The sequence below is a fragment of the Anticarsia gemmatalis genome, chromosome 11 (assembly GCF_050436995.1).
Source record: "Anticarsia gemmatalis isolate Benzon Research Colony breed Stoneville strain chromosome 11, ilAntGemm2 primary, whole genome shotgun sequence".
In the NCBI taxonomy this organism is placed as follows: Eukaryota; Metazoa; Arthropoda; class Insecta; order Lepidoptera; family Erebidae; genus Anticarsia; species Anticarsia gemmatalis.
Window position 1 is genome coordinate 241,666 of NC_134755.1, and position 25,834 is coordinate 267,499.

Consider the following 25,834-nt stretch of genomic DNA (forward strand, 5'->3'; position numbering starts at 1 on the left):
CAGACGCTAGGCTCTAGCCATCGGTCGCTAAGCAAAACATTGTTTAGCCTAGAATTAAATTCAATCAGTCGGAAATGTTAATTAGCTTTTGTTATTTGTTACGCCAAATTGACGGTGAGTCGAGTGCAATAAGATGACATGTTATTTTTAAATGGATGGATATGTGTGCTACAGTCTTTACTGCACTTTTATATTTGAAAAGCGTAACACTAAAACTGGGTAATTAAACCTCTTGATGATTTTTAACTTGAACTGTCTCAGTTGAATAGTTACAAGAAACGTTTCGGTAACGCGACAGTTTTCAACTAAACTCGGTGTAATTGGACACTTTATGTGCACGTTTATGATATCATAAAGAGTGTCACGTTTTTATTAACTTCTCGCTTTATTTTACTGCATTACACTGATTTTAATCTTTATGAAATTTTGGTATAAAATATGGTCATTCACAATTTTCTACTCTATGTAGGACTAACGGTTAATCTTTTGTGAAACGATTCGAAGATTCTTTGCAGGTAGTTGTAAAGTTGTGATCAGTTAAGACACTAAAACATAAAGCTTACACAAGACATAAGCATTTGGTGAGTGCTTATCAAACCATACTTATACTCATTGCGAAAATAACATCAAATATTAATTTATATTACAAAAAACCTTCGGATTTAAACAGACCTAAGATATTTTTTACCGTTTAAACCTTGAACTAAATTGGAACACGCCCCATGTAAATCCGAGTACCTAAAACCGGTGTAATTCATCATTGTCCCAACAAAAGGCAGTAATTAAGTAAGTGTTACCTGCGCGGCGCCCACGCAGTTCGCGCGCAGTTCGAGCGTGGGCCGACGGCGCGCGAACTTACCCGAACGCAATTACCTTCTACACGTCTAACCTTTTTTGGATAGGCCTTTCTAGGGCTCTTATATGGTGTGTGTTTCGGTTGCATTGTGCGACAGTAATTAATGCTGATTGTTGTTTTGCTAATATTATGCGTATTAGCTTATTCTGGCCCACCTACTTCGCAGTAAACAAAGAGACAACTTCTGGGTAATAATTATTTTGCTAAAACTCAAATATGTTTCATTCTGTCTTTTTGCTTTTGTGGTCTAAATCGCGCACTAAGAATTGCTCTTGTGTCGCGGGGATTCTTACAAACGTACAAATAACGGACACATAGCACAACCAGACCTGCAACAGTAATTTGTAGATCGCTTAAATAATTGCTCTAGACGCAATGCTAGTGGCTTCGCTGCCACTATAACCACTGAGTCACGGAGGTAAAAATGACAGTTTCATTTCTATGTAAGAACTCTCACCATTTTAAGGTTACGTTGTATTCGTAACACAAACTATTTCGTAACACAGTAATCTAGACAAAGCTTAATGTTTCAGCGTCAAGGACTAAATTCCGCAGTCGAGCTACAAATATATATCGTTTGAATAAACTTGATACTTTCACGTATCTTTGTACGCTCACAACTCTTAACAGCTTATTTGGCTCTCAGCCTCTTTGCGCCTAATGATAAATGTTGCAAAGTTATTTTAACGTCTCCGAAGTAAACGCGATCTTTAATACGTTTGAAGTAGCTAATAACATGTACCCTCTTTGAATATCAACTTGTATATGTGAAACAACTTAACTTCAGTAAACTTACGCCCCTAAGTATTATACAAACAGAATTCTATTTACTGTCCCTTTTCTACTTTCACGGAGTTTAACGACAGAAATTGTTGAGAAAAAACTCGTATGTTTTAGAGAGCTATACAAACAACATTTGGAAGGAATGTACTCGATGACAATTTTTCTATAGAAAAGGATGTGGCGGCCACTCGACTGAGTCCACAAAGACGACAGTCATCCGGCTCGCCGGTCGATACACCACGAGAGGATACTACACTTGTTACATTTGACAAAAGCTTACACAATACTTATTGTGCCATCACAAATATTGATACGTTCTTACTATTTTCTGGTTCGTACGTATTTACTTTTGTGTGGTCTACTTTAAGTCAAAATTCTACAAACAAGTTTAACTGACAACAGTCTACAGTATTTTTTTTACATGCCTTTTAAAGCGCATAAGTAAGTTTTACACAGACTAGCCTCGCCTGCATAGCTCCGCTAGTTACGAATAATCTCTCAGCATTTCTTAGCAAGCAACGATTTTACCTCCACAATTACTATCTAAATATCGCACGGACTAACGAAATGACCTCTTCTGTGGCGGGTCACACGATAAACTACTTTAATGTAATGTATTAACTTTGAAATTGAGTTGCAGCGACGCGACATTTGTGGCCGCCGACATTATAGTACGAATAAAAGTTTTACAACAGGTTGCTGGCTTAATGTTGCTTTGTGCGGTTTTACTGCGTCGAGAGGAACGCGTAAAACCAAAAATTTATCAGCACCATGTTCCGACGACGAAGAACAAAGACGAAATGTTACTCAAGTTAATCAGGGACGCATAAAGTTGAAATTTTCCCAATTTGTACGGTAATAAACTTTTCTTAAGCTCTAACGGGAAAAAATGAGTCGAGGGACATAAAATAAGGTTAATTATCTCAAACTCTCGGGCGAGAGGTAGAAAATTCAGCGCCTTTGACCGGATTACGTACATTGTGTGAGTTTACTACCCGAGTACCAAGTGCCTACCTGTATGCATGGCTTACGATTCCTTTACAATTCTGTGCTAATTAACTAAACGACTCACGATAAAATATATTCAGCGAACTGTAATAGTTTGAACTTCACTTATCAACGTAAAGTTCAGACCGTAAAGGTCAAGATTAGAACTGAAGCTCGGAAGCATTTGAGTAGTGACCGACACGCGAGCCCTAAACCTTTCAGGTGTAGATCGCGTCACACGAAACAATCGAGAGGGCATTGACCCCGGCACTCCTTACCTACAGGTAGTTTCCTGCCACCACTAAGCTTTATGAGTCGGAAACACTAACACTAGTCTTTGTTCCTGACATATACAGACACACGCTCTGTCGTGACGTATGCTAAACGTGCACTATTCTCACATTCCCGAGTTCAGCACTAACAGACGATTGAAATAGAAACGTACAGACGTGACTCACTCACTGACCCTGTTTTGGTTCGATCAGTAAGATACAGCATTGCTTTTCGAATAACTGATTGCGCACTGTATTTTCTAAATTCTCACCATTCATAACAATTTTTACTTAAATGGTGAGACAAGATGATTTATATGTCTGTATTGCATTTGACATGATAGACCATAAACTGAACTTAATATCTACCTAAAAATGGTAAAGAGAATTTATGTGTATAACTTATTACGGCAAGTGGGAAGTGATAAATAGGTGTAGAGAAAAACGAGACGACAAGTGGCCGACCGCGGCGCGTTACGAGCGGTGTTCCCCAGGGCAATGTTCTCGGTCCACTCCTATTTCTCTTTTCTGTCTGAATCAATTGTGTACTATGTTATTATTTGTAGCCAACCTTTTCGAGATAGGATGAAGTGATTTGCCCGTGAAGGGGTTTATCGAAGAGGGTAATAGACTAACATCAATACAACGATTTCGATTTATAACATCAACGAGATAACGTTTGATTGTTCTTAACTTAACGTATAGAAATATCTGTAGTAATTTTCACAATAATAAACAAACCAATATTGTACAGATAAAGTCAAATTGGTTGTTAAATAGTAAATATTTGTATGTAATAAACATGTCTGAGAGGCAGGTCGTTGTTAGACAAGGTCCCAACGATTGTCTTTTTGTTCAACACGATTGTAATCAAACAACAAAAGCTGTAACAACTAAACGTGTTCCGATACATGTCTACATCTAAACTAATACTTTTAGAAACAATATGTAAATAATAATATAATCCTTAGGCCTTAGGAAATAAAGTTGAATATGTATTGATCCCTAATTTACGTTGTACAGAATAATTTGTCGCGGTCTTGTAACAAATTGTTTGTTGTTGTATCTTAGAACCTTTAAATATATTTTCGTTTTAAGTATTGAACAAAATAATTTAAATGTCAAAGTTATACCTTAACTAGGAGTGGAGTATTATCGGCACATACCTGCAACAAGAAAGAAAAACATTATTATTTAAGAAATTTTCACTATGCAATTTTAAGTGTATTAATAAAACTATCCACATAACTGTAAAGAAGTCGCAGTGCTTAAAGCAAAAGAACGAAATAATACTGTAACTGCAAAATAACAAAACAAACATATAAGTTGAGATATATTTTAAGGTAAACTAAACAAGAACTTCTAAAGAATGAGAAACCCGGAAGTTAGATTCCAGTCGTATTTCAGAATAAAATGTACCACAACAACATTTGTAATGCTAACCGAATGCTCTTTAGCAAACTGTCCGGGAGCATATCACACGGTAACAGGCAGGCGGTACATCGATTCATTAATACTGTCAAGTGTCGGACACCTCACACGACACTCACGACACTCGGAGATTGACGCGCGTGTCTCTGCACTCGTGAATAATTCACGCGGAACGGTTTATCTGAGGTAGTGTCGGTAGTGTCGGCGGTGTCGAGAGCTGTGTCGAGAGTGTCCGAGCGCTCACGAACGGAGTGATAGTCCTTAATGGGAATAATGGAACACTATCGCGATGTCATGAGAGTGACAAATCTTGTGGTTGTTTGATTAATTGCCTACATCTCGACTATCAGGGAACGAATTTGATTTAGTGGCGGTGATCCTTAATCTATAAATAAACTGGTTGACTATTTAATTTGTTTTGAGATAGTCGTGGTTTGTTCGTACAGTAATAGAGTGGTCTCATTTTGGTTTCGTTTTATCTCAATGTCATTCAGGTATCGGACACATTACTTAACTCCGGACTACTACTAATGATGTAATTATAAAATAGATAAGCATAAAAACCTTTTTCCAAAATGCAAGAAAAAACCAATAAATTTTCAATCACTAGTTAATTATAATACTATGGAATTCCCATGCAGTTTAATGACAATCATATGGTTCAGGAAACATTTGATTCTATTGTATTTCAGTCGAGCGTTTTTGTAATCTCAAAAGTACCAGGTAAAAATATCGTCTCTCACGCAAAACCGAAAACATCGTTAACGCGTTTAAACCGTATTCAGTAACATGTCACGTCGACCGCTAATCTTTGAGGGACCTTTTTAAAAACCCCCTCCATTCAGAAGATTGATGCTGTGCCGCAGATTATTCCACGACACCCACCGTCCATTCTATCACTCGAAGCACAAAGACGATTTTAAATTATTTTACATTTCTATACGGCTCACTTCAAACACTTCTGAATGGATGGATTCTATTACGATTCTTGTAGAATAGATCTCATGATTTATGGACTATTTCAAACTATATTTGATCTAAGAACAAGATACTTAAGTACAAAGAGATGTTAATACATTTTTTGCTGCACTACATCCATCTATAAGCTGTCTTGCATATTCTGCGGCAATTTAATCAAGTGCTTAATACCCGCGGCTGTAATGAATCATTCAACACGTTAAGTGTCATGCATTTTAATTGTATCGAATTGAATAAGTTATAAGACTTCACTTTAAATAAGTTATGCAGCGAGACTACATTATTTGACAGGTTTCTTGAGAACAAAAAATAACTTCCATTCCTACACAAAAAATCTTGCTTGCGCAGTCTTAATAAAGCAGACGGCCAAATCGCGATGATAAAAAGCAATACACTTGATCTTTAATCAGCACGTAACATTACATTCTCGAGCTCCAATATAATTCAATTCAGAGTATCGCCCGCGGAAGAGTCTCGACGGAACGAAATAAATAAATATGGAGTAGATCCGGATGATCCCGAGTGATTGATGTATTGTCTGAAGTCGGCTGCTCCACTCACTTTCCACTGAAGCTCGTTAAAAGCCGCCTTATATCAACACACGCACATCGTATCGAAACACTTCCAGGTAGCTTGCAAGTCTACTCTCTTAAATCCGCCATGTGTATTGTTATTCGTTTTCTGGTTCAGTGAGCGGAATTGAATATATCGAAATGAACAAATAACTAGTTCTCCGAGTTCAGACAAATACTTAGAGTATCAGTGGTCCCTCGTGTTACAGATTGTTACCAGGAAAAACCAATACTGATATTAATTTAGTTTGACCAGAAAAAATAAATGGAAAAAGTGTACGAATACTACGTAACAATTTCTTAGAAGTGTATTGTATAAGTTTCCGGTTTCCGTCATGAATTATCATAACGTTACATATTGTAGAGGCCGACAACTTTATTAATAGTTAATTTCGTATCGATAGTCGGACGAGCGCATGACTTTGACAAAGGTCGGACAGGATACTTAGGAAGATCACATTCTGCCGGATTTACTTCCATATAGTAAATATGTATCACAATCAAACCCTTTGGGAGCACATGGAGGTTATAGCTCGGCCCCCATTTCAACTGAATTTACCGATGTCTTTTGATATTTTTGCTGTTCCCAACATTTACAACAGCGGCAAGTTTCTTGATTCAGCTGTTTCTGCATCATTCGCTGGCACAGTCGGAGCTGTGAGTGCAATATTGCAATTATTCAGAGCGCTTCGTATCGGGTTTAATCTCAATTGTGCTGACCCAAAACCATTTTAATTAAAAAATATTATTTTTGGGTCCGATCGTATTTACATAAAGGGCCGAAATAAAGGGAAGCCGATCGCTTTAATATCAGATTGTCGTAGGCTGTATAAGTTTCATCGGACCAAATTGTGTCGCAGTGGATCAATAAAATCGTATAACCCACGTCCCTTGCAGAGGAAACTTTGGCAAAACTTATAAAAACTAGCAACGAACCGAACGAGAGAGAAAAACAAACAGATAATCATGTCCAGCGAGGGTCGTCACGCACGACGTGTTCGCTGTGTTCAGTGTTCACTGCGGGCGGGACGGGGGCGGCAATTAACTAATTGTGTGTATAACCGACAAGTTATAACTGGCCGGTAATTGCACTCGTCGCGCTGATAACCTATTGGTCGTAATGAGTGGCGGAGCCTACGAGCGGCGGCCTCGTTAGAACGACGGATAAATGTGGGAACCCGCGGTGACACGTCACCCCGAGCACACTCCAGCTGACGAAGTGACGGCTGACGACTCGATGGGATTACTACTTACGTTTTATGATCATTAAATCGAGTTTATATTTGATGGAGTCCCATTGGCTCAATGGGACCGAATTAGTGATGGAATTATGTCAACAATATTCGTGAATTCATGCGAGCAAATAAGCATCTAATAAATCAAATAACCTGGAAATGTCAACCAATTATCGATGCTTACCAGCAAAATTAAATGTTTTCATTGCGTAACTCAGTCTCCAACATAATTATACAGATAGTGATTGAGGCTATTGATAAGTTTATCGTCCAATCCCTTTAAAGGTGCTTAATGTAAGGAATGATTAATTGTATGTTTTCGAGAATTCTTATTGTTGTCATTCAAATCGTGATGGATGGTATAACAAAGATAAAATGTAATTTAGTTATAAGTGATGTTAAATCGACCGCAAAAACTTAAGTTTCTTAACCCTTAAGCTTTATTACGGCGGCGTGACATTAATATAATATATAAGAATTTTCTTAGAATGTCGTTGACCTACCTTACATACGAAAATTCAGTAATAGTTGTAGACTAGGAAGAATTCCTACTAGATGTGATCATAATCCAACGCTAAGTGCATTTAAGCACACAATTCTCCATTGAATGTACACAAAGCGCCACTTATTAAAACTAAGTGACCAATTAATAGTATATTATCAGCAGCGTGAATAATTAGTAGTGTAGTAGCTAATGAAGTAATTACCGCCGGACAACGTGTCATTGTGCGCACAATGCCGCTAACGAACGAGCCTCTCTCATTAAATACTTGTGGAATACCACCGCGACATGATTCATCAGCGGTATTAGCGGTCACAGCTCACCGAATGCGTAATTGAATAATTATGTAACAAATTAATACCTCGCAAATGTAATAAAACGCTTTACTCCGGTACTCACAAGGCAAAATCTGGCGCCACATCTAATATTTCATTTTGCGTTTGTAATTCATTTTCAATGTGCAAAAATTGATAAGCCGAATTAATTAATGACCCGATACCTATGACGGATGAGGCTTCAACCTAAACAGAAAACTGCGATGATGTATGATAAAAATTAGATGAAAAATTTTACAAATCGAAGCGGCGGCGATAGACCCCATTTGTCACAGGGTTTAAGCCGAAAGTCCGGTTCGGTTTCCAATAAGGGTTGTCTCACGTGTTTTTTTTGCTAATAACGAGCTCGTACGCGTATAAAAGTCGCGAGTGGATGCGTCGCTGCGTGATATATGCGCGGGGAGGCGGCCCCCGGCGGCGGCGCGCGGACCACCGACGTGGACCTCTCGCTGGGCGCACCGGACCACGAATCGCGTTAGCCTATCGAATAATCTTTATTTTTTCTTCTTATTCTCTATTAGAACAAAGGCCGATAAAGAAAATTGAATCGCGATATGATTGAAATATTGCTCCATCTACCTTGATTTGTTGTTGAACGTATTTGTGAATGGAGCCAATCATCTGTATAATTGAGATATTTATTTAACTGCGTGGGTCGGAGAGTAAATAACTATAGTGATAAAATATATGGAACAAACGTTCTTGATTGTAGTGAACGAGAAAATAAAGTGTTATAAGCTTTGATGTTTACGTTTATGTGAGTGTTTTGTGACAATTTGTGTGACGTCGTAACTACAACGTGTGCTGTGTTGTTATGACTGTAGTGTCACAAAGAATCATTTCTTTCAAATACCTGGAATTTCGTTTGAATTACTTTCAATAGAACACCGGGGGTTTTATTCGCAGCTGCGTCCTTATCCGAGCACTAATCGACAGAATTTTGACACACATCACACTACTCAAATATCGTACCCTATAATTTAGCTACAATTACGAGTACGCGAGTGTTCTCAGATATAAGTGCGATGGTATCTCTCACATTGTGTAGGGGCTGGGAGAGCTGGGCGCGAGGCACAATGGCTGCAACCCGCGGAGCTCGAGCCCTTCATAACGACTTAAAAAAATTGTTTATTGAGCGTGCTTCCTTCGGTGTGATTTATAATGTTTTGTTCAGTTCCGGGAGTCAATGGTGTTTTTATTAGCTGCACGTTATTGTGACAGCGACAAAAGTGTCGCATTATGCATTGTGACGAGTGCGATGAATTGTGACGGTTTTAATGGCATGTGTGAGTGATGTGCGAGCGGAAGTGTACGATGATTTAGAATTAATGATATACGAGAAATGTGTCAAAAATGAAACTATGTACGTAGCTTTAAAATAAAACTGCGTGTGTCCAACATTGCGACAGTTTTAGTACAAAACATAAATGTAGTAAAACACAATAAAAACCATTACTTCTAAAAATATGCATATCGTCAACTTTTATAGTTATCAATAAAATAGTAATATAGCTTTATATTTCGCTCATAAAACCGTATAAAAATATGATACGTAACAATCGACTATCATTCGAGTGTAGTTATTAGTATCAGTTTCATCGCGTTAAACTGTCTCGACTATTGTTGATAATATAAACTTTTTAGTGCAACAAAACCGACGTATTTCAATGTACATATATTGGCAGATAATCTCGTTTTATCTGAGTTTTATTACTTACAACGATCGGACATATATCTGTGCTAGTGATGTTACTAGTCCTTGATCTCGAAAGCCGGGAATTCCGATTTACTTAAGTCTTCTGACTTTGCTTGCTAACATGCTTAACATAATTTTAAGATATACCGTGAAAGAGGAATAGTTTTATACAGCTAGCATGACACTATATCTTTCTATCTTCAACATTTGAGTCATTTGATTATGTTCTAACTCAGCTCACGACTTCAGCTACGTACTTACATTTAAAACTGGAAAATACGCAGCAATGGACAAAAAGCCATAGTACAATAATTGTCCCTGAATTTAATTCCGACCAGAAATCCGGAACCGTCGATAAATTTTACCACCAATCCGGTTCCAATGAATAAAATTTTAAACCTCCGCCTTCAACTCCGGGACCGATAAACCCGCCACATAACATCCCTAATCTGAACCCACCATCAAAAAGCGAACTTGTGTTTGTACCACAGTTCTCGATAACGGACAAAAACAAAGTGATTTGTTGCTCCAATGAAGACCTCAGATTGTTTTTATTTACACGAAAAGTTTTTTGTTTCGTTTCCCATATTTATTTGTTATTCGGGGAACGATTAAATTGTTTGTTTGGTATCAATGGCTAGACGATGACGGGCCAGTGAAAATATTATAATACGCCGGTTGAAGGGTTTGTAAACAATAACAAAATAAATGATTGGACCACACGCGAGATGGAATATACCTACCTACTGGAGAGAGGGAAAAAATACATTATACATTAGTGATGGGTCGTTTCCAAATTCGACGCATTTTATTTGAAAAAGTTGAAGTTTTACTTTTATCTATACTTATACTTATACTTATAATATAATATAATATAATATAATATATATAATATATAATATATATAATATATAATATATAATATAATAATATTATAAAGCTGAAGAGTTTGTTTGTTTGTTTGTTTGTTTGAACGCGCTAATCTCAGGAACTATTGGTCCGATTTCAAAAATTCTTTCAGTGTTAGATAGCCCATTTATTGAGGAAGGCTATAGGCTATATATCATCACGCTACGACCAATAGGAGCAGAGTAGCAATAAAAAATGTTACTAAAACGGGGTAAATTCTCTCTTATGTGACGCAAGCGAAGTTGCGCGGGTCATATTTTATAAAAATAATAGTATGGTTTATATTATTCGTCTTACGAGACATTTTTTAAAGATCTTAGTTAATTACTTACGACTCAAGAAAAGTTGTTTAATGGCCCGTAAGATCCTCTGAGACCTATTGTTGTTATAACTAAATAAGACATAATATTTTATGTATATACAGATTTTAAGGATTTACTTCTATTTATTAAACAACACCCTAATAGTAAGTTAGCAATAAAGTCGAGAATTTAATTCGCAAAAAGTTATTTCTAGACCGTAACTGCCTAGCAAAATGTCGTTTCGTTCGCTTTGTAAACATAACGTTATTACGTACAAACTATAAACACGATTACTATTTACATTACTGATATCACAGTCTGCCACTAATATTATAAACATCAAATTTTGTAAGTATGACTGCATGTTTGTCTCCTTTAAACATACAAACTACAGTACCTATTTTGATGCCATTTCGTAACCAACGATGGTATCGTGCATCTTACACGTTGACAACTTGCTAACGTAAATTAGTTGGCCACTATGCAGTACATTGCAGCGTTGACATAACTTATTAATAACCATCATTTTAGAAAAGGAACAATGTACAGTGCCTATCAAACGGTGGTGAATAGAGATACACAAGCCCCCCTGAGGGCTGATAACCTGGACTAAGACATTAAGATATTTTTGGCCCCGAGAAATATTTCTACGCAGCCGAAGTCGCGGTCATAAGCTAGTGTAACAATAATTTTCCAGTTCACTGACCTTTTACAACAATGTCCGTCACACTCGGCCAAAGTATTTGAATATATTCAGTGTAATATGAAACTTGTTCATATTTTGATGTAAATTTTATATAAGGTAAGGATTTATATACTTCAAGAATTAGATGGGTGGTCTTTCTTTTTCTGCTGAGCATCTCCGTACCTTAGAGGACACATAAAAGTTGGTACTGATTGTTGTCAATTAAGATAGCAGTCGTTAAACTATGACAGAGATTTTTGTGTAGGCAAGGACTGCTTTTCATAATCCTCTAGAAGTATTAATAGTTTAATCTTGTTATTCGGTAGACCACTAACCAAAGGATAGAAAGAAACGAAATAAGCTTTTAGGGATCGCAAGTAACTTTCAACAGTATTTGCATAGAACTCACACACTCAATAGAAAAAAGCGTGATTTTTATGTAATAAGGCAATGTCAAAAATAATATTTTTTTCTCTTTCGACTACCTACAATAATATAGCCTATAGGTATAGTCTATAAGTGAACAATTAATTACCTCAGTGTTTCAATAAGTCCCTCGTAGAATTAGTTAGTAGCAATCAATACGGGCTTATCGTAATAATTACGTTGTAGTAATTAGTAAGTGATTGTCACGTGTTAATTACCTTGTGTTGTACCTGTGTATCTCTCTGTCTGTAATTAAGGTGGGTTGGGGCGGGTTCATGGTTCATTTGTTATATACTATTGAATGAATTTGTCTTTGATTTTAAAGAAAGGGTTTTCTGAAGAATTTTATGCGTTTTCACCAATTCGACGGTTTTAGTGTATAATTTGTTAAAGTTATCTCAAGGCAAGGGCCACCTCTCGTAATGAGAAAGGGTCTAGGCTGGATTTTGATAATAATGATTTCAAAATTTCTATTTCAGACTGTTACTTAAACGTCTATGTATATTACTATACTTTAAACAGTTGTTAATGGATCATAAAGCGTAGTCTTTACCATAGCAGACCAACGAGAGTTTAATTGATCGAAAACCTTCAATGATTCATATTTGTGGGATACTTTCCTCAATTCCATCATTTTAACAATTTTTGTTAAGTTTTGGTATAAGACTGTAAAGTGCTTATTCATTACTTGCCGCATATTGTGAACAAAAACAAGAAAACAAACAATTTTACTTAAAAAAAAATCTTCTAAGATCGACTGTGGTCTATAACTATATTGTACAATCTTATATGTATCGTGAACACGATACATTTATAGATGGTCGACCAATGTTGTACTGTAGTGTGGTAGCGAACAAATTGAGATAAATTCCCGCGGTATCGAGACTGAATCGACAGTAATTAACGCTAATACAATTTCATAGCACTGCGGAGATACTGGTAAACGTTCACAGACTTTTTATAGCAGTAGGCTTTGACGCTAAGATATAGGCTGATATGACTGACGTTTAAAAGTGGTCCGAGTATCTAGAGTGAAATTCAGGGTGTTTCAAATAGTCTAGCAATAATTCTTGAAGAGTTTATTTGGTGCTTGGTTAAAGATAGATTTGTATTTTTTTTGTTAGACATTGACGGTGTGTGATCCGTTACACGGTTTGATAACTTATTATTATGTGACATACCTAGTTTCATTTTTGGGCCAAGGACCAATGAGAAGAGCTGGTAAGAAACTCTTGGCCACTTTTTTTAATTACTATGATACCATGTTATATTATTTCAAACAAAAGTGCATAAGGTCAATTAGCATAACAATGCTATTATTCCAGTCATAAATAACTATAAAATATTGATTCCCTTACAAATATTTTAATAATATACCAAACTTATCACAAAGGTATATAAAAAGCAACTATATCAAAGTTAGCATCAACCTGTATCTAGCAGCTAGTTGAACAGTACAGTGTAGTGCGCGTGTGGCCTGTACAGTGCCTACTGTACACTGTAGTGCAGATCACAGCCTAGTTTCCTTCGTGGGAACCGACCGCCCGTCGCCACACCGCACCGAACTACATAATAATAAGTAGAATACGAGTATTCTAGACTAAACTAATCATTATATTTACTGTTAATGAAAATTGCAATTTTTCGAAAATTTATGGGTGCTAATAATTTTACAAACGTATTTTAGTCTGAAACAAAATTGGCACCAACTGTAATTACATAGGTATAATTATATATCTCGAAGGCTTTTTGAGTTGGTCTTCCAATCAAATCAAATCACTTATTTAAAAAATCTCAACCTACTATTAACCCGTAAAAGTATAAAGTAGAGCCTTTCGAGAAGAGCTCGTGCAAGCAAAGTATGATAAAAGTACGGTATATGCAGTATCCACATAATTGCCATTCATATAAAACAAATCTTGAGACACGAGTAAATAAATAACGAAATAACCGTTCACTATCGGTTCAATACGGACAATTAACACGGCGAGATACCAGTGACGTGACAGTTGTTATCGTGAATATGACAGCGTGACAGTGGCTGTCAGTGGCTGACAGTGCTTGTTACACACGAGTGGTTTGTTGAGGGAAATATCAACCTGCTTGCAATATTTGTAATATTTCTGCCTAAGATAAATGATTGGTTGTCTCTCCTACTAATTGGCGTAACTTTAGCATGATTTTCCACTGTCGACTAACGAGAGTTTAACATTTAAAATGACTAACCCCCGGTTTTTGAAGTACATTTAACGGTAGTTTATCTATTCACTAGTGTTAAATCTCATATAAAAAAGCTCTATTGAATGGATAACCTACCGCTAAATGTACCTCAGAAAATTGTTAATGACTAAAAGTCCGTGTGTTTCATACACCTCTGCCTATACTTTCGTGTATAATGGTATGAATTTGTTTTCTTGTTTTGCTCTGCAACTAATCAGATTGTTATGCTTTCTGAATAGTAACTTGGTTGCCGATAGTGATAGCCATTATATAAAGTATGAAATCAAGATAATATTCTAAAACAATGGCATTTTAATTAAGCGGAACTACTTAGTCCGTAAAAGAATTTTAATGGTTCTATTTATTATTTACTAGGTGACCTTCAGCACAACGCTTGCGTCACATAAGAGAGAATGGGTGAAATTTTCCCCCGTTTTTGTAACATTTATACTGGTACTCTGCTCCTACTCGTCGTAGCGCGATGATATAGCCTATAGCCTTCCTCGATAAATAAGGTATCTAACTCTGAAATAATTTTTCAAATCGGACCAAGAGTACCGGAGACTAGCGCATTCAAACATACAAACAAACAAACAAACTCTTCAGCTTTATAATATTAGTATAGATAAGGTAAACATCGTGATGAAACCTTCCATGCCTAAAATTCGTTTCAAACATTTATTGAGGGCATGCAAAGTCCTCAATCCGAATTTGGCCAGCATGGTGGACTCAAGGCCTTACCCCTTCTTCGTTTGGAAGGAGACCCTTGCCCAGCAGTGGGACAGTAATGGGCTAAAAAAAATACGCTATTAATTAAGAATGTCCGTACTCTATTCATAGCTTTAACGAAAAACGTCTTTAAGAATCTCACAATTCATGACAAAAAACTTTTCTAAAATGAAGATAGCCACAAAGTCTAAATCTGTAAAATATGCAGATCACAATTAAGATGTAAGGATGAATGACCGCCAACTAAGTACAAGTTTCAAGATAACACCGTCTCTCTTTTTACTAAGTTAATGTTCACTTGAGTTCGTCTAACTTTGTGTTATCGCACTAAATTATATAATATGATATTTTAACCACATTTATACCATTTCTTTTCTGGTGACAAACGAAAGCTATGTGATTACTCTCGTTCTTTAAAACTATCAAATTTTGATGTAAGAGACCCTAAGCATTTTTATTTGCTTTCGCCTGCATGGGCAGGCAAGCAAAGATAAACATATCGTATCTTAACTTTTGGACTACTAAGGAAATAAAGTATGAGTATTATTACTACTTTATTAATAAATATATTAAAATTATTTTACCATATTAAAACGACACAATTATTGCGATAATACATTATTCATATGATTTTGCTTAACACTTTGGTATCTTGTTGCACTGGCTGTGATTGCAAGCTGAATGTACTCGTATAGTCCGAAACAATAAATGGAGTTATGTAAGAAACATGAAAATAAATCGAATATACATTATTCGTTAATTCTGATATTTATTTATTACTTGTACCTACCGTAAAAGTCATATTTCAATACATTTGCAAGTAGGTAATCGATTTTACTGCAATTTAAAATACCAACAATTACTTGGTTACGCTGATAACATTATTCGAAAGTGTAATAAAAGGATTTTACGATCAAAATACATTCTGCAAATCTGATAAGAAACATGGAAGGCATAAAATTCAGTAAAAATGTTATTTATTATTATTATTATTTATAACTCTTTAAAATGTAAAACAATTATAGAAAATTACTTAATAATATGTAACTACTATAATGCGAGTTTATGAGGAAAGCTGTAACTCTTTCGCGAAAAACTATTGAATCGATTCCGTTTTTTTTCAAGACAGCTCCCGCATTAAGAATTGCTCTTGTTTCGCGGGGACTTTTACAAACATACAAACAACGGACAGAACAACCAGTTCCGGAACAATTTATTTGTGGATCGCACAAATAATTGTTCCGTGTAGGAATTGAACCCACGACCTCCCGACGCAATGGTAGCAGCGTGGTGACCTTAACCACTGCGCCACGGGACAGGGCAGGTAGTTTATAACCTGGAAGAAATTTTATAGGTATGCCAACATATTATGGGATACTTTTTTACCCAAGGATTTTTTTTACAGGGCTGTTTGTTTAATAACTTTCCCCTGTGACTACACAGTTATTGGGTAATGAGTAAAGAATAATTTTATATGTACACAGGTACGAAAATGTTGCTGATCATCGCCTCATTAACCTGCACAGTTCAGGCTTTAATTAAAGAAAGATGTGACTGTTCGGATCACTACGATCCAGTGTGCGCTTTCGATGGTTCAGTGTACGACAACGAGTGCTCTCTCAACTGCACGATAAATGATATATACGAGTATGAGGAATATAAAATAAGGAGAATCCGGCCAGGTTCATGCCCGGTCTGCCCATGTCCGTGGGTGTCAGATAGATTGTGTGGTTCAGACGGGGTTACTTATAGAAATCTGTGTATTTTTAATTGTTATAAACCTTATCTTTATGGAGTGTATATTAAACATGACGCTGCGTGTATCCGAAAAGATAAACCTTTAATCATGATACCGTCTTTGTAAATACATTTGTTAGAGAATAAGTTTTTTTTATTTATTGATAAATTTAATGTTTATTGCAAAAAATATACATATTTTATTTGATTAATAGATTGTATTGATTCACCTGTTACCGCAATAAAGATTTTGAAGTTTGGAAAAATAATTTTATATTGTTTATAGGTATTTTATCATTGGACAACTCACACACGGTCACTTTGAAACTAACCAGAGTTGGTACTATGGTGATCAAATAACTGATAAACATACTTATTAACCTTTAAATGCATGCTTATATAGATAAATTAACTACCAGGCTCAGAACAGATACTCATACTCACACAAATATTTGTCCCGGGTGGGATTCGAACCCACCACACGTGGCGCTACGGCTATTAAGGCGAGGTGACCACTTTTACCACTGTGCCAAACATGCTGTTACTATAGCTATATTCAAGCACACAGTCATTTGGTGTGTGATATTGTTACCTTAATAATGGCATACATCGATTTATTCCTTATTAGACCACAAATCAATTACCACCAAGTTATAAAAAAGGTAAACACACTTGAAAACCAATTTAAAAAAAATTGCATGTGTTCAACGTACTTAGTTCCGCTTCTTCTTATCGTATGGTTATTGGTTAGTGGTCAACCTTGAGTCAAAGTTGTTCAAGCCTCCCGAAGGCCTATGACGTGGCTTAGCGACTGTTATCTTAATTGATAACAACGGGACCGACTTTTTACTTGTCGCGACTAGTTCCGCTGATAAAATATCATACAAAAGTAATATGATAATCTGTGAAACAAGCAGAAATATACAACTAAGCCGAGAGGAAACATGGAGGGACTGAAATACGGTAACGATATATGAAAACTGCATGACAATGCCTTCAGCAGATCCTGAGTTTATCGCGGACAGACAGGCGAGATATATGTAGATATGAGAATATTAGTAAGATAAATTGATAATTGAATTTCTTCCAGGTTGTTCGTTGCTGGTCATCGCGACATTAGTCAGTACAGCGCTGGCATATAAGCCTTGTCCATGTCACTATATCTACAGACCTGTATGTGGTTCCGACGGAGAAACATATCCAAACGAGTGTCAGCTTGAATGCAAGAGCGCCCAATCATTGTACAAAGTCAAGGTAATTAAGGAAGGCTCTTGTCCTTCATGCGTCTGTGATAGGATGTGGTGGACTGAAGTCTGTGGTTCAGACGGTTACACTTATCCAGATTTATGCATCTTTGGTTGTTTGAAGCCAGATAATCCTGGAGTTCAAGTTGTTAGTGTGGGTCCGTGTGCACAACCACGGTCTCAGTAAATATACACAGATGTTGCATGCGTATACTGTAGCACGATACACACATTTGAAACGTATTGTAAAATTAGTTCCTACGGTGTCCTGTAAAGGCGCTGATCAGATTTTAGTTCAAAATTTCTAGATGGCCGGTTGTCGATAGTCGATAGTGGTAGAAAATCGGCGGTACTATGGAGTATCGAGACTGGCATTTAAAATGTACTGCAAAAATGGTTCTCTCTCGCTAGAGATACTACAACATGGAACATTTTTTAGGACATTTTGAATGTCAGACGCTCGCGACTCGATAGTATCACAGTACTGTATCGTGATTTTCTACTACAGTCGACAAAACAATGTTCTAATGCACCCGCTACTAGCAAAATGTCACCATTACTTTTTTTGGTTTTGAATTGTTATAATTATTTTACTAATGTTTATATAAAAAATGTATGTTAAAATCCCTGTGTTACCAATAACTAATTCTAATGTACAATAAATTAAATGTGACAATTTATCGTTGTTTATTTTATGTGACTTAGGGCTGAGTAATTTGGTCGAACATAATTATATTTATCTTCCACAATTTAAAAACGCCTCAAAATTTTCTGCTGACAAACCAGTGATTTTTGACTTTAAATGATCAAAATAAAGTTTAGAATCAGTTAGATATGAAGTCGATCTCTGCGCCGCGCACGGCTTCCCTTTCCGTGTGTTTTGATCTTAAGAATTGTTCTTGTGTCGCGAGGACTTTTACATGCCTAAAACGTTATTCGTTTGTGAATTAGAAATCTACTTTTTAATCAGACGTTTAAATTATATGTAAATATTTCATAAATATGTAAAAATTTCACTCATCCATTGCTGTTTCACCCTTGGGCTGCTAAATACCTTTCAGTATCTGAATAGATAGAAGATAGCATACGGAGCAAACAGACGGCGTAGTTATTTTTTTTTTAAATGCAACTCCCGCATTACATATTGCTATTGTTTCGCGGCTAAAACTAGACTCGAAACAATTATATGTGGCTCGCACAAATAATTGTCCCGTGTGGGAATCGAATCCACGACCTCCCGACAAAATGGTAGCGGCGTGGTGACCTAAACCACTGCACCACGGAGGCAGTCAAATCAAATGTTACGTCCATCACTCGCATTTCACATTAAAAAAAATGCAATATTTTATAATCTACGCAGCGGCTTGCGGCTACATTCAGGTACACAAAGTTATTTGGTGCCTGTTATAATTGTTACATATTATTTATTTATTTCTATACCATTAATCGATTTTAACCAAATCTATTGAAAACAAAGCCTTAGGAAATCGATTATATAGTGATTTAAATAAACTAACATATTATAATGTTTAGTTCCGCTGATAAAATATCATACAAAAGGAACACGATATTTTGTGAAACAAGCAGAACCATACAACAAAGACACCAGGAAACATGGCGGGTCTGAAACACGGTAAGAATATATAAGAATAATACCAGAAATATTAGTTTACTAGTGATTGAGTTTCTCATCTTTGGAGTGAGGCACAACTCTGAGGTCTGCTCCTCACACATTCAGTCAGATCAATGTTGCGTGGTCTCCTAAGAATGGAGTGGAGATGTTAAAACTGCTGGGTTTGCAAGACTATCTTCTACTCTTGCAAACGACTCCACCCGCGTGGACCATATTTTTATAGCCAATGCGTTATTTTGATACATTAACTCACTGACAAGCTTCACCAAATCGGTTCGGTAAATTTGGCGTGATTGAGTAACAAATATCTAACCGTACATCCAAACTCCGACATTGTAATATAACGATGAGTTAACTTTAGCAAATGGTAACCTACAACCTTGGAGACTCAATCTGTGTATCGGTTATGCGTTCAGTAGATTTTCAGATGATCGTGAACAGACAGACACGTAGACTTTGTTTCAGAATATGAATTTAAGATTTTTTTTTAATTTGTGACTGTACCGCTTCTGGACAAGGATCTCCTGGCGAAATGTGATGATTGGTAAATTACTAATATTTCTTTCCAGGTATGGTTGAGTTGCTGGTCATCGCGACATTAGTCAGTACAGCACTGGCATATGAGCCTTGTGGATGTCCCCGTATCAACAGTCCTGTATGTGGTTCCGACGGAGTAACATATGCAAACAAGTGTGAGCTTGAATGCAATAGCGACCAATCATTGCACAAAATCAAGGTAATTAAGGAAGGCTCTTGTCCTTTTTGCGGCTGTGATAGTGGGTGGTTTACTAAAGTGTGTGGTTCAGACGGTTACACTTATCCAGATGTATGCATCTTTGATTGTTTGAAGCCACATAATCCTGGAGTTCAAGTTGTTAGTGTGGGTCCGTGTGCACAACCACGGTCTCAGTAAATATACACAGGTGTTGCATGCGTATACTGTAGCACGAGACACACATTTGAAATGTTATGTAAAATTAGGTTCTACGGTGTCCTGTAAAGGCGCTGATCAGATTTTGGTTCAAAATTTCTGAATGGCCGGTTGTCGATAGTCGATAGTGGTAGAAAATCGGCGGTACTATGGAGTATCGAGACTGGTATTTAAAATGTACTGCAAAAATGGTTCTCTCTCGCTAGAGATACTACAACATGGAACATTTTTTTAGGACATTTTGAATGTCAAACGCTCGCGACTCGATAGTATCACAGTACTGTATCGTGATTTTCTACAGTCGACAAAACAATGTTCTAATGCACCCGCTACTAGCAAAATGTCACCATTACTTTTTTTGGTTTTGAATTGTTATAATTATTTTACTAATGTTTATATAAAAAATGTATGTTAAAATCCCTGTGTTACCAATAACTAATTCTATTGTACAATAAACTAAATGTGACAATTTATCGTTGTTTATTTTATGTGACTTAGGGCCGAGTAATTTGGTCGAACATAATAATATTTATCTTCCACAATTTAAAAACGCCTCAAAATTTTCTGCTGACAAATCAGTGATTTTTGACTTTAAATGATCAAAATAAAGTTTAGAATCAGTTAGATATGAAGTCGATCTCTGCGCCGCGCACGGCTTCCCTTTCCGTGTGTTTTGATCTTAACAATTGTTCTTGTGTAGCGAGGACTTTTACATGCCTAAAACGTTATTCGTTTGGGAATCAGAAATCTATTTTTTAATCAGGCGTTTAAATTATATGTAAAAATTTCACTCATCCATAGCTATTTCACCCTTGGGCTGCTAAATAACTTTCAATATCTGAATATAGTCGCAAGCCGGAAGATTTAGGAAGAGATAGCATACGGAACAAACAGACGGGTTATTTTTTTTTTTATTACAACTCCCGCATTACAAATTGCTCTTGTGTCGTGAGGACTTTTACAAACACACAAACAACGGACTCAAAGTACAACCAGACTCGAAAAAATTATATGTGGCTCAAACAAATAATTGTTCCTGATGGGAATCGAATCCACGACCTCCCGACAAAATGGTAGGGGCGTGGTGACCTAAACCACTACGCCACGGAGGGAGTCAAATCAAATGTTACGTCCATCACTCGCATTTCGCATTTTAATAAATTCAATATTTTATAATCTACGCAGCGGCTTGCGGCTACATTCAGGTACACAAAGTTATTTGGTGTCTGTTATAATTGTTACATATTATTTATTTATTTCTATACCATTAATCGATTTTAACCAAATCTATTGAAAACAAAGCCTTAGGAAATCGATTATATAGTGATTTAAATAAACTAACATATTATAATGCTTAGTTCCGCTGATAAAATATCATACAAAAGGAACACGATATTTTGTGAAACAAGCAGAACCATACAACAAAGACACCAGGAAACATGGCCGGACTGAAACACGGTAAGAATATATATGTTTATTACTCTTGATTCGAATAATACCAGAAATATTAGTTTACTAGTGATTGAGTTTCTCATCTTTGGAGTGAGGCACAACTCTGAGGGCTGCTCCTCACACATTCAGTCAGATCAATGTTGCGCGGTCTCCTAAGAATGGAGTGGAGATGTTAAAACTGCTGGGTTTGCCAGACTATCTTCTACTCTTGCAAACGACTCCACCCGCGTGGACCATATTTTTATAGCCAATGCGTTATTTTGATACATTAACTCACTGACAAGCTTCACCAAATCGGTTCGGTAAATTTGGCGTGATTGAGTAACAAATATCCACCCGTACATCCAAACTCCGACATTGTAATATAACGATGAGTTAACTTTAGCAAATAGTAACCTACAACCTTGGAGACAAAATCTGTGTATCGGTTATGCGTTCAGTAGATTTTCAGATGATCGTGAACAGACAGACACGGAGACTTTGTTTCAGAATATGAATTTAAGATTTTTTTTTAATTTGTGACTGTACCGCTTCTGGACAAGGCTCTCCTGGCGAAATGTGATGATTGGTAAATTACTAATATTTCTTTCCAGGTATGGTTGAGTTGCTGGTCATCGCGACATTAGTCAGTACAGCACTGGCATATGAGCCTTGTGGATGTCCACCAATCATCAGACCTGTATGTGGTTCCGACGGAGAAACATATCCAAACGAGTGTCAGCTTGAATGCAAGAGCGCCCAATCATTGTACAAAGTCAAGGTAATTAAGGATGGCTCTTGTCCTGTATGCATCTGTGATAGAAGGTCGTGGGAAGTGTGTGGTTCAGACGGTTACACTTATCCAGATTTATGCATCTTTAATTGTTTGAAGCCAGATAATCCTGGAGTTCAAGTTGTTAGTGTGGGTCCGTGTGCACAACCTCGGTCTCAGTAAATATACACAGATGTTGCATGCGTATACTGTAGCACGATACACACATTTGAAATGTATTGTAAAATTAGTTCCTACGGTGTCCTGTAAAGGCGCTGATCAGATTTTGGTTCAAAATTTCTGGATAGCCGGTTGTCGATAGTCGATAGTTGTAGAAAATCGGCGGTACTATGGAGTATCGAGACTGGCATTTAAAATGTACTGCAAAAATGGTTCTCTCTCGCTAGGGATACTACAACATGGAATACTTTTTTTAGGACATTTTGAATGTCAAACGCTCGCGACTCGATAGTATCACAGTACTGTATCGTGATTTTCTACAGTCGACAAAACAATGTTCTAATGCACCCGCTACTAGCAAAATGTCACCATTACTTTTTTTGGTTTTGAATTGTTATAATCATTTTACTTATGTTTCAATAAAAAATGTATGTTATAATCGCTGCGTTACCAATAACTAATTCTATTGTACAATAAACTAAATGTGACAATTTATCGTTGTTTATTTTATGTGACTTAGGGCTGAGTAATTTGGTCGAACATAATAATATTTTCCTTCCACAATTTAAAAACGCCTCAAAATTTTCTGCTGACAAACCAGTGATTTTTGACTTTAAATGATCAAAATAAAGTTTAGAATCAGTTAGATATGAAGTCGATCTCTGCGCCGCGCACGGCTTCCCTTTCCGTGTGTTTTGATCTTAAGAATTGTTCTTGTGTAGCGAGGACTTTTACATGCCTAAAACGTTATTCGTTTGGGAATTAGAAATCTATTTTTTAATCAGGCGTTTAAATTATATGTAAAAATTTCACTCATCCATTGCTATTTCACCCTTGGGCTGCTAAATAACTTTCAATATCTGAATATAGTCGCAAGCCGGAAGATTTAGAAAGAGATAGCATACGGAACAAACAGACGGGTTTTTTTTTTTAATACAACTCCCGCATTACAAATTGCTCTTGTGTCGTGAGGACTTTTACAAACACACAAACAACGGACTCAAAGTACAACCAGACTCGAAAAAATTATATGTGGCTCAAACAAATAATTGTTCCTGGTGGGAATCGAATCCACGACCTCCCGACAAAATGGTAGCGGCGTGGTGACCTAAACCACTACGCCATGGAGGGAGTCAAATCAAATGTTACGTCCATCACTCGCATTTCGCATTTTAAAAAAATGCAATATTTTATAATCTACGCAGCGGCTTGCGGCTACATTCAAGTACACAAAGTTATTTTGTGCATGTTATAATTGTTGCATATTATTTATTTATTTCTATACCATTAATCGATTTTAACCAAATCTATTGAAAACAAAGCCTTAGGAAATCGATTATATAGTGATTTAAATAAACTAACATATTATAATGCTTAGTTCCGCTGATAAAATATCATACAAAAGGAACACGATATTTTGTGAAACAAGCAGAACCATACAACAAAGACACCAGGAAACATGGCGGGACTGAAACACGGTAAGAATATATAAGAATAATACCAGAAATATTAGTTTACTAGTGATTGAGTCCCCCACCCTTGGAGTCAGGCACAACTCTGAGGTCTGCTCCTCACACATTCAGTCAGATCAATGTTGCGCGGTCTCCTAAGAATGGAGTGGAGATGTTAAAACTGCTGGGTTTGCAAGACTATCTTCTACTCTTGCAAACGACTCCACCCGCGTGGACCATATTTTTATAGCCAATGCGTTATTTTGATACATTAACTCACTGACAAGCTTCACCAAATCGGTTCGGTAAATTTGGCGTGATTGAGTAACAAATATCCACCCGTACATCCAAACTCCGACATTGTAATATAACGATGAGTTAACTTTAGCAAATAGTAACCTACAACCTTGGAGACAAAATCTGTGTATCGGTTATGCGTTCAGTAGATTTTCAGATGATCGTGAACAGACAGACACGAAGACTTTGTTTCAGAATATGAATTTAAGATTTTTTTTTAATTTGTGACTGTACCGCTTCTGGACAAGGGTCTCCTGGCGAAATGTGATGATTGGTAAATTACTAATATTTCTTTCCAGGTATGGTTGAGTTGCTGGTCATCGCGACATTAGTCAGTACAGCACTGGCATATGAGCCTTGTGGATGTCCCCGTATCAACAGTCCTGTATGTGGTTCCGACGGAGTAACATATGCAAACAAGTGTGAGCTTGAATGCAATAGCGACCAATCATTGCACAAACTCAAGGTAATTAAGGAAGGCTCTTGTCCTTTTTGCGGCTGTGATAGTGGGTGGTTTACTAAAGTGTGTGGTTCAGACGGTTACACTTATCCAGATGTATGCATCTTTGATTGTTTGAAGCCACATAATCCTGGAGTTCAAGTTGTTAGTGTGGGTCCGTGTGCACAACCGCGGTCTCAGTAAATATACACAGATGTTGCATGCGTATACTGTAGCACGAGACACACATTTGAAATGTATTGTAAAATTAGATTTTGGTTCAAAATTTCTGGATGGCCGGTTGTCGATAGTCGATAGTGGTAGAAAATCGGCGGTACTACGGAGTATCGAGACTGGCATTTAAAATGTACTGCTAAAATTGTTCTCTCTCGCTAGGGATACTACAACATGGAACATTTTTTTAGGACATTTTGAATGTCAAACGCTCGCGACTCGATAGTATCACAGTACTGTATCGTGATTTTCTACAGTCGACAAAACAATTTTCTAATGCACCTACACATTACTTTTTTTGGTTTTGAATTGTAATAATCATTTTACTTATGCTTAAATAAAAAAAATACATATAATAATTACTGTGTTACCAATAACTAATTCTATCGCACAATAAATTAAATGTGACAATTTATCATTGTTTATTTTATGTGACTTACGGCCGAGTAATTTAGTCAAACATTATTATATTTATCACCCAAGTCGATCCCTGCGCCGCGAGCGGCTTCACTTTCCGTGTGTTTTGATCCTAAGAATTGAGTACATATTAGAAATCATTTATTTAAA

At 36.6% G+C, this 25,834-nt stretch overlaps 5 protein-coding genes across 23 annotated transcripts in view; 4 read left to right on the plus strand and 1 right to left on the minus strand.

The window, feature by feature from the left end:
* LOC142976754 (uncharacterized) overlaps positions 1–25,834 on the minus strand; it is a 248,607-nt gene that overhangs the window by 160,135 nt on the left and 62,638 nt on the right. The window lies entirely within an intron of this gene.
* LOC142976638 (turripeptide Gsp9.3-like) lies at positions 17,465–18,577 on the plus strand. Its single transcript, XM_076120113.1, has 2 exons — positions 17,465–17,618; positions 17,746–18,577. Exons 1-2 carry the CDS (start codon positions 17,600–17,602, stop codon positions 18,084–18,086), a joined length of 360 nt encoding a protein of 119 aa, XP_075976228.1. The 5' UTR covers positions 17,465–17,599; the 3' UTR covers positions 18,087–18,577.
* On the plus strand, positions 19,424–20,934 carry LOC142976636 (serine protease inhibitor dipetalogastin-like). Of its 2 annotated transcripts, XR_012959668.1 has the most exons (3): positions 19,424–19,532; positions 20,102–20,513; positions 20,546–20,934. XR_012959668.1 is itself a non-coding variant. In XM_076120111.1 (2 exons), exons 1-2 carry the CDS (start codon positions 19,514–19,516, stop codon positions 20,443–20,445), a joined length of 363 nt encoding a protein of 120 aa, XP_075976226.1. In that variant the 5' UTR covers positions 19,424–19,513; the 3' UTR covers positions 20,446–20,934. The 2 variants fall into 2 exon arrangements, 1 of the variants encoding a protein (XP_075976226.1); XM_076120111.1 differs by having other exon boundaries at positions 20,102–20,934.
* LOC142976637 (serine protease inhibitor dipetalogastin-like) lies at positions 21,771–23,339 on the plus strand. The gene is made up of 2 exons (XM_076120112.1): positions 21,771–21,921; positions 22,509–23,339. The coding sequence occupies exons 1-2, from the start codon at positions 21,903–21,905 to the stop codon at positions 22,847–22,849; spliced, it is 360 nt and encodes a 119-aa protein (XP_075976227.1). The 5' UTR covers positions 21,771–21,902; the 3' UTR covers positions 22,850–23,339.
* On the plus strand, positions 24,191–25,680 carry LOC142976757 (kazal-type trypsin inhibitor-like). The gene is made up of 2 exons (XM_076120307.1): positions 24,191–24,324; positions 24,894–25,680. Exons 1-2 carry the CDS (start codon positions 24,306–24,308, stop codon positions 25,235–25,237), a joined length of 363 nt encoding a protein of 120 aa, XP_075976422.1. The 5' UTR covers positions 24,191–24,305; the 3' UTR covers positions 25,238–25,680.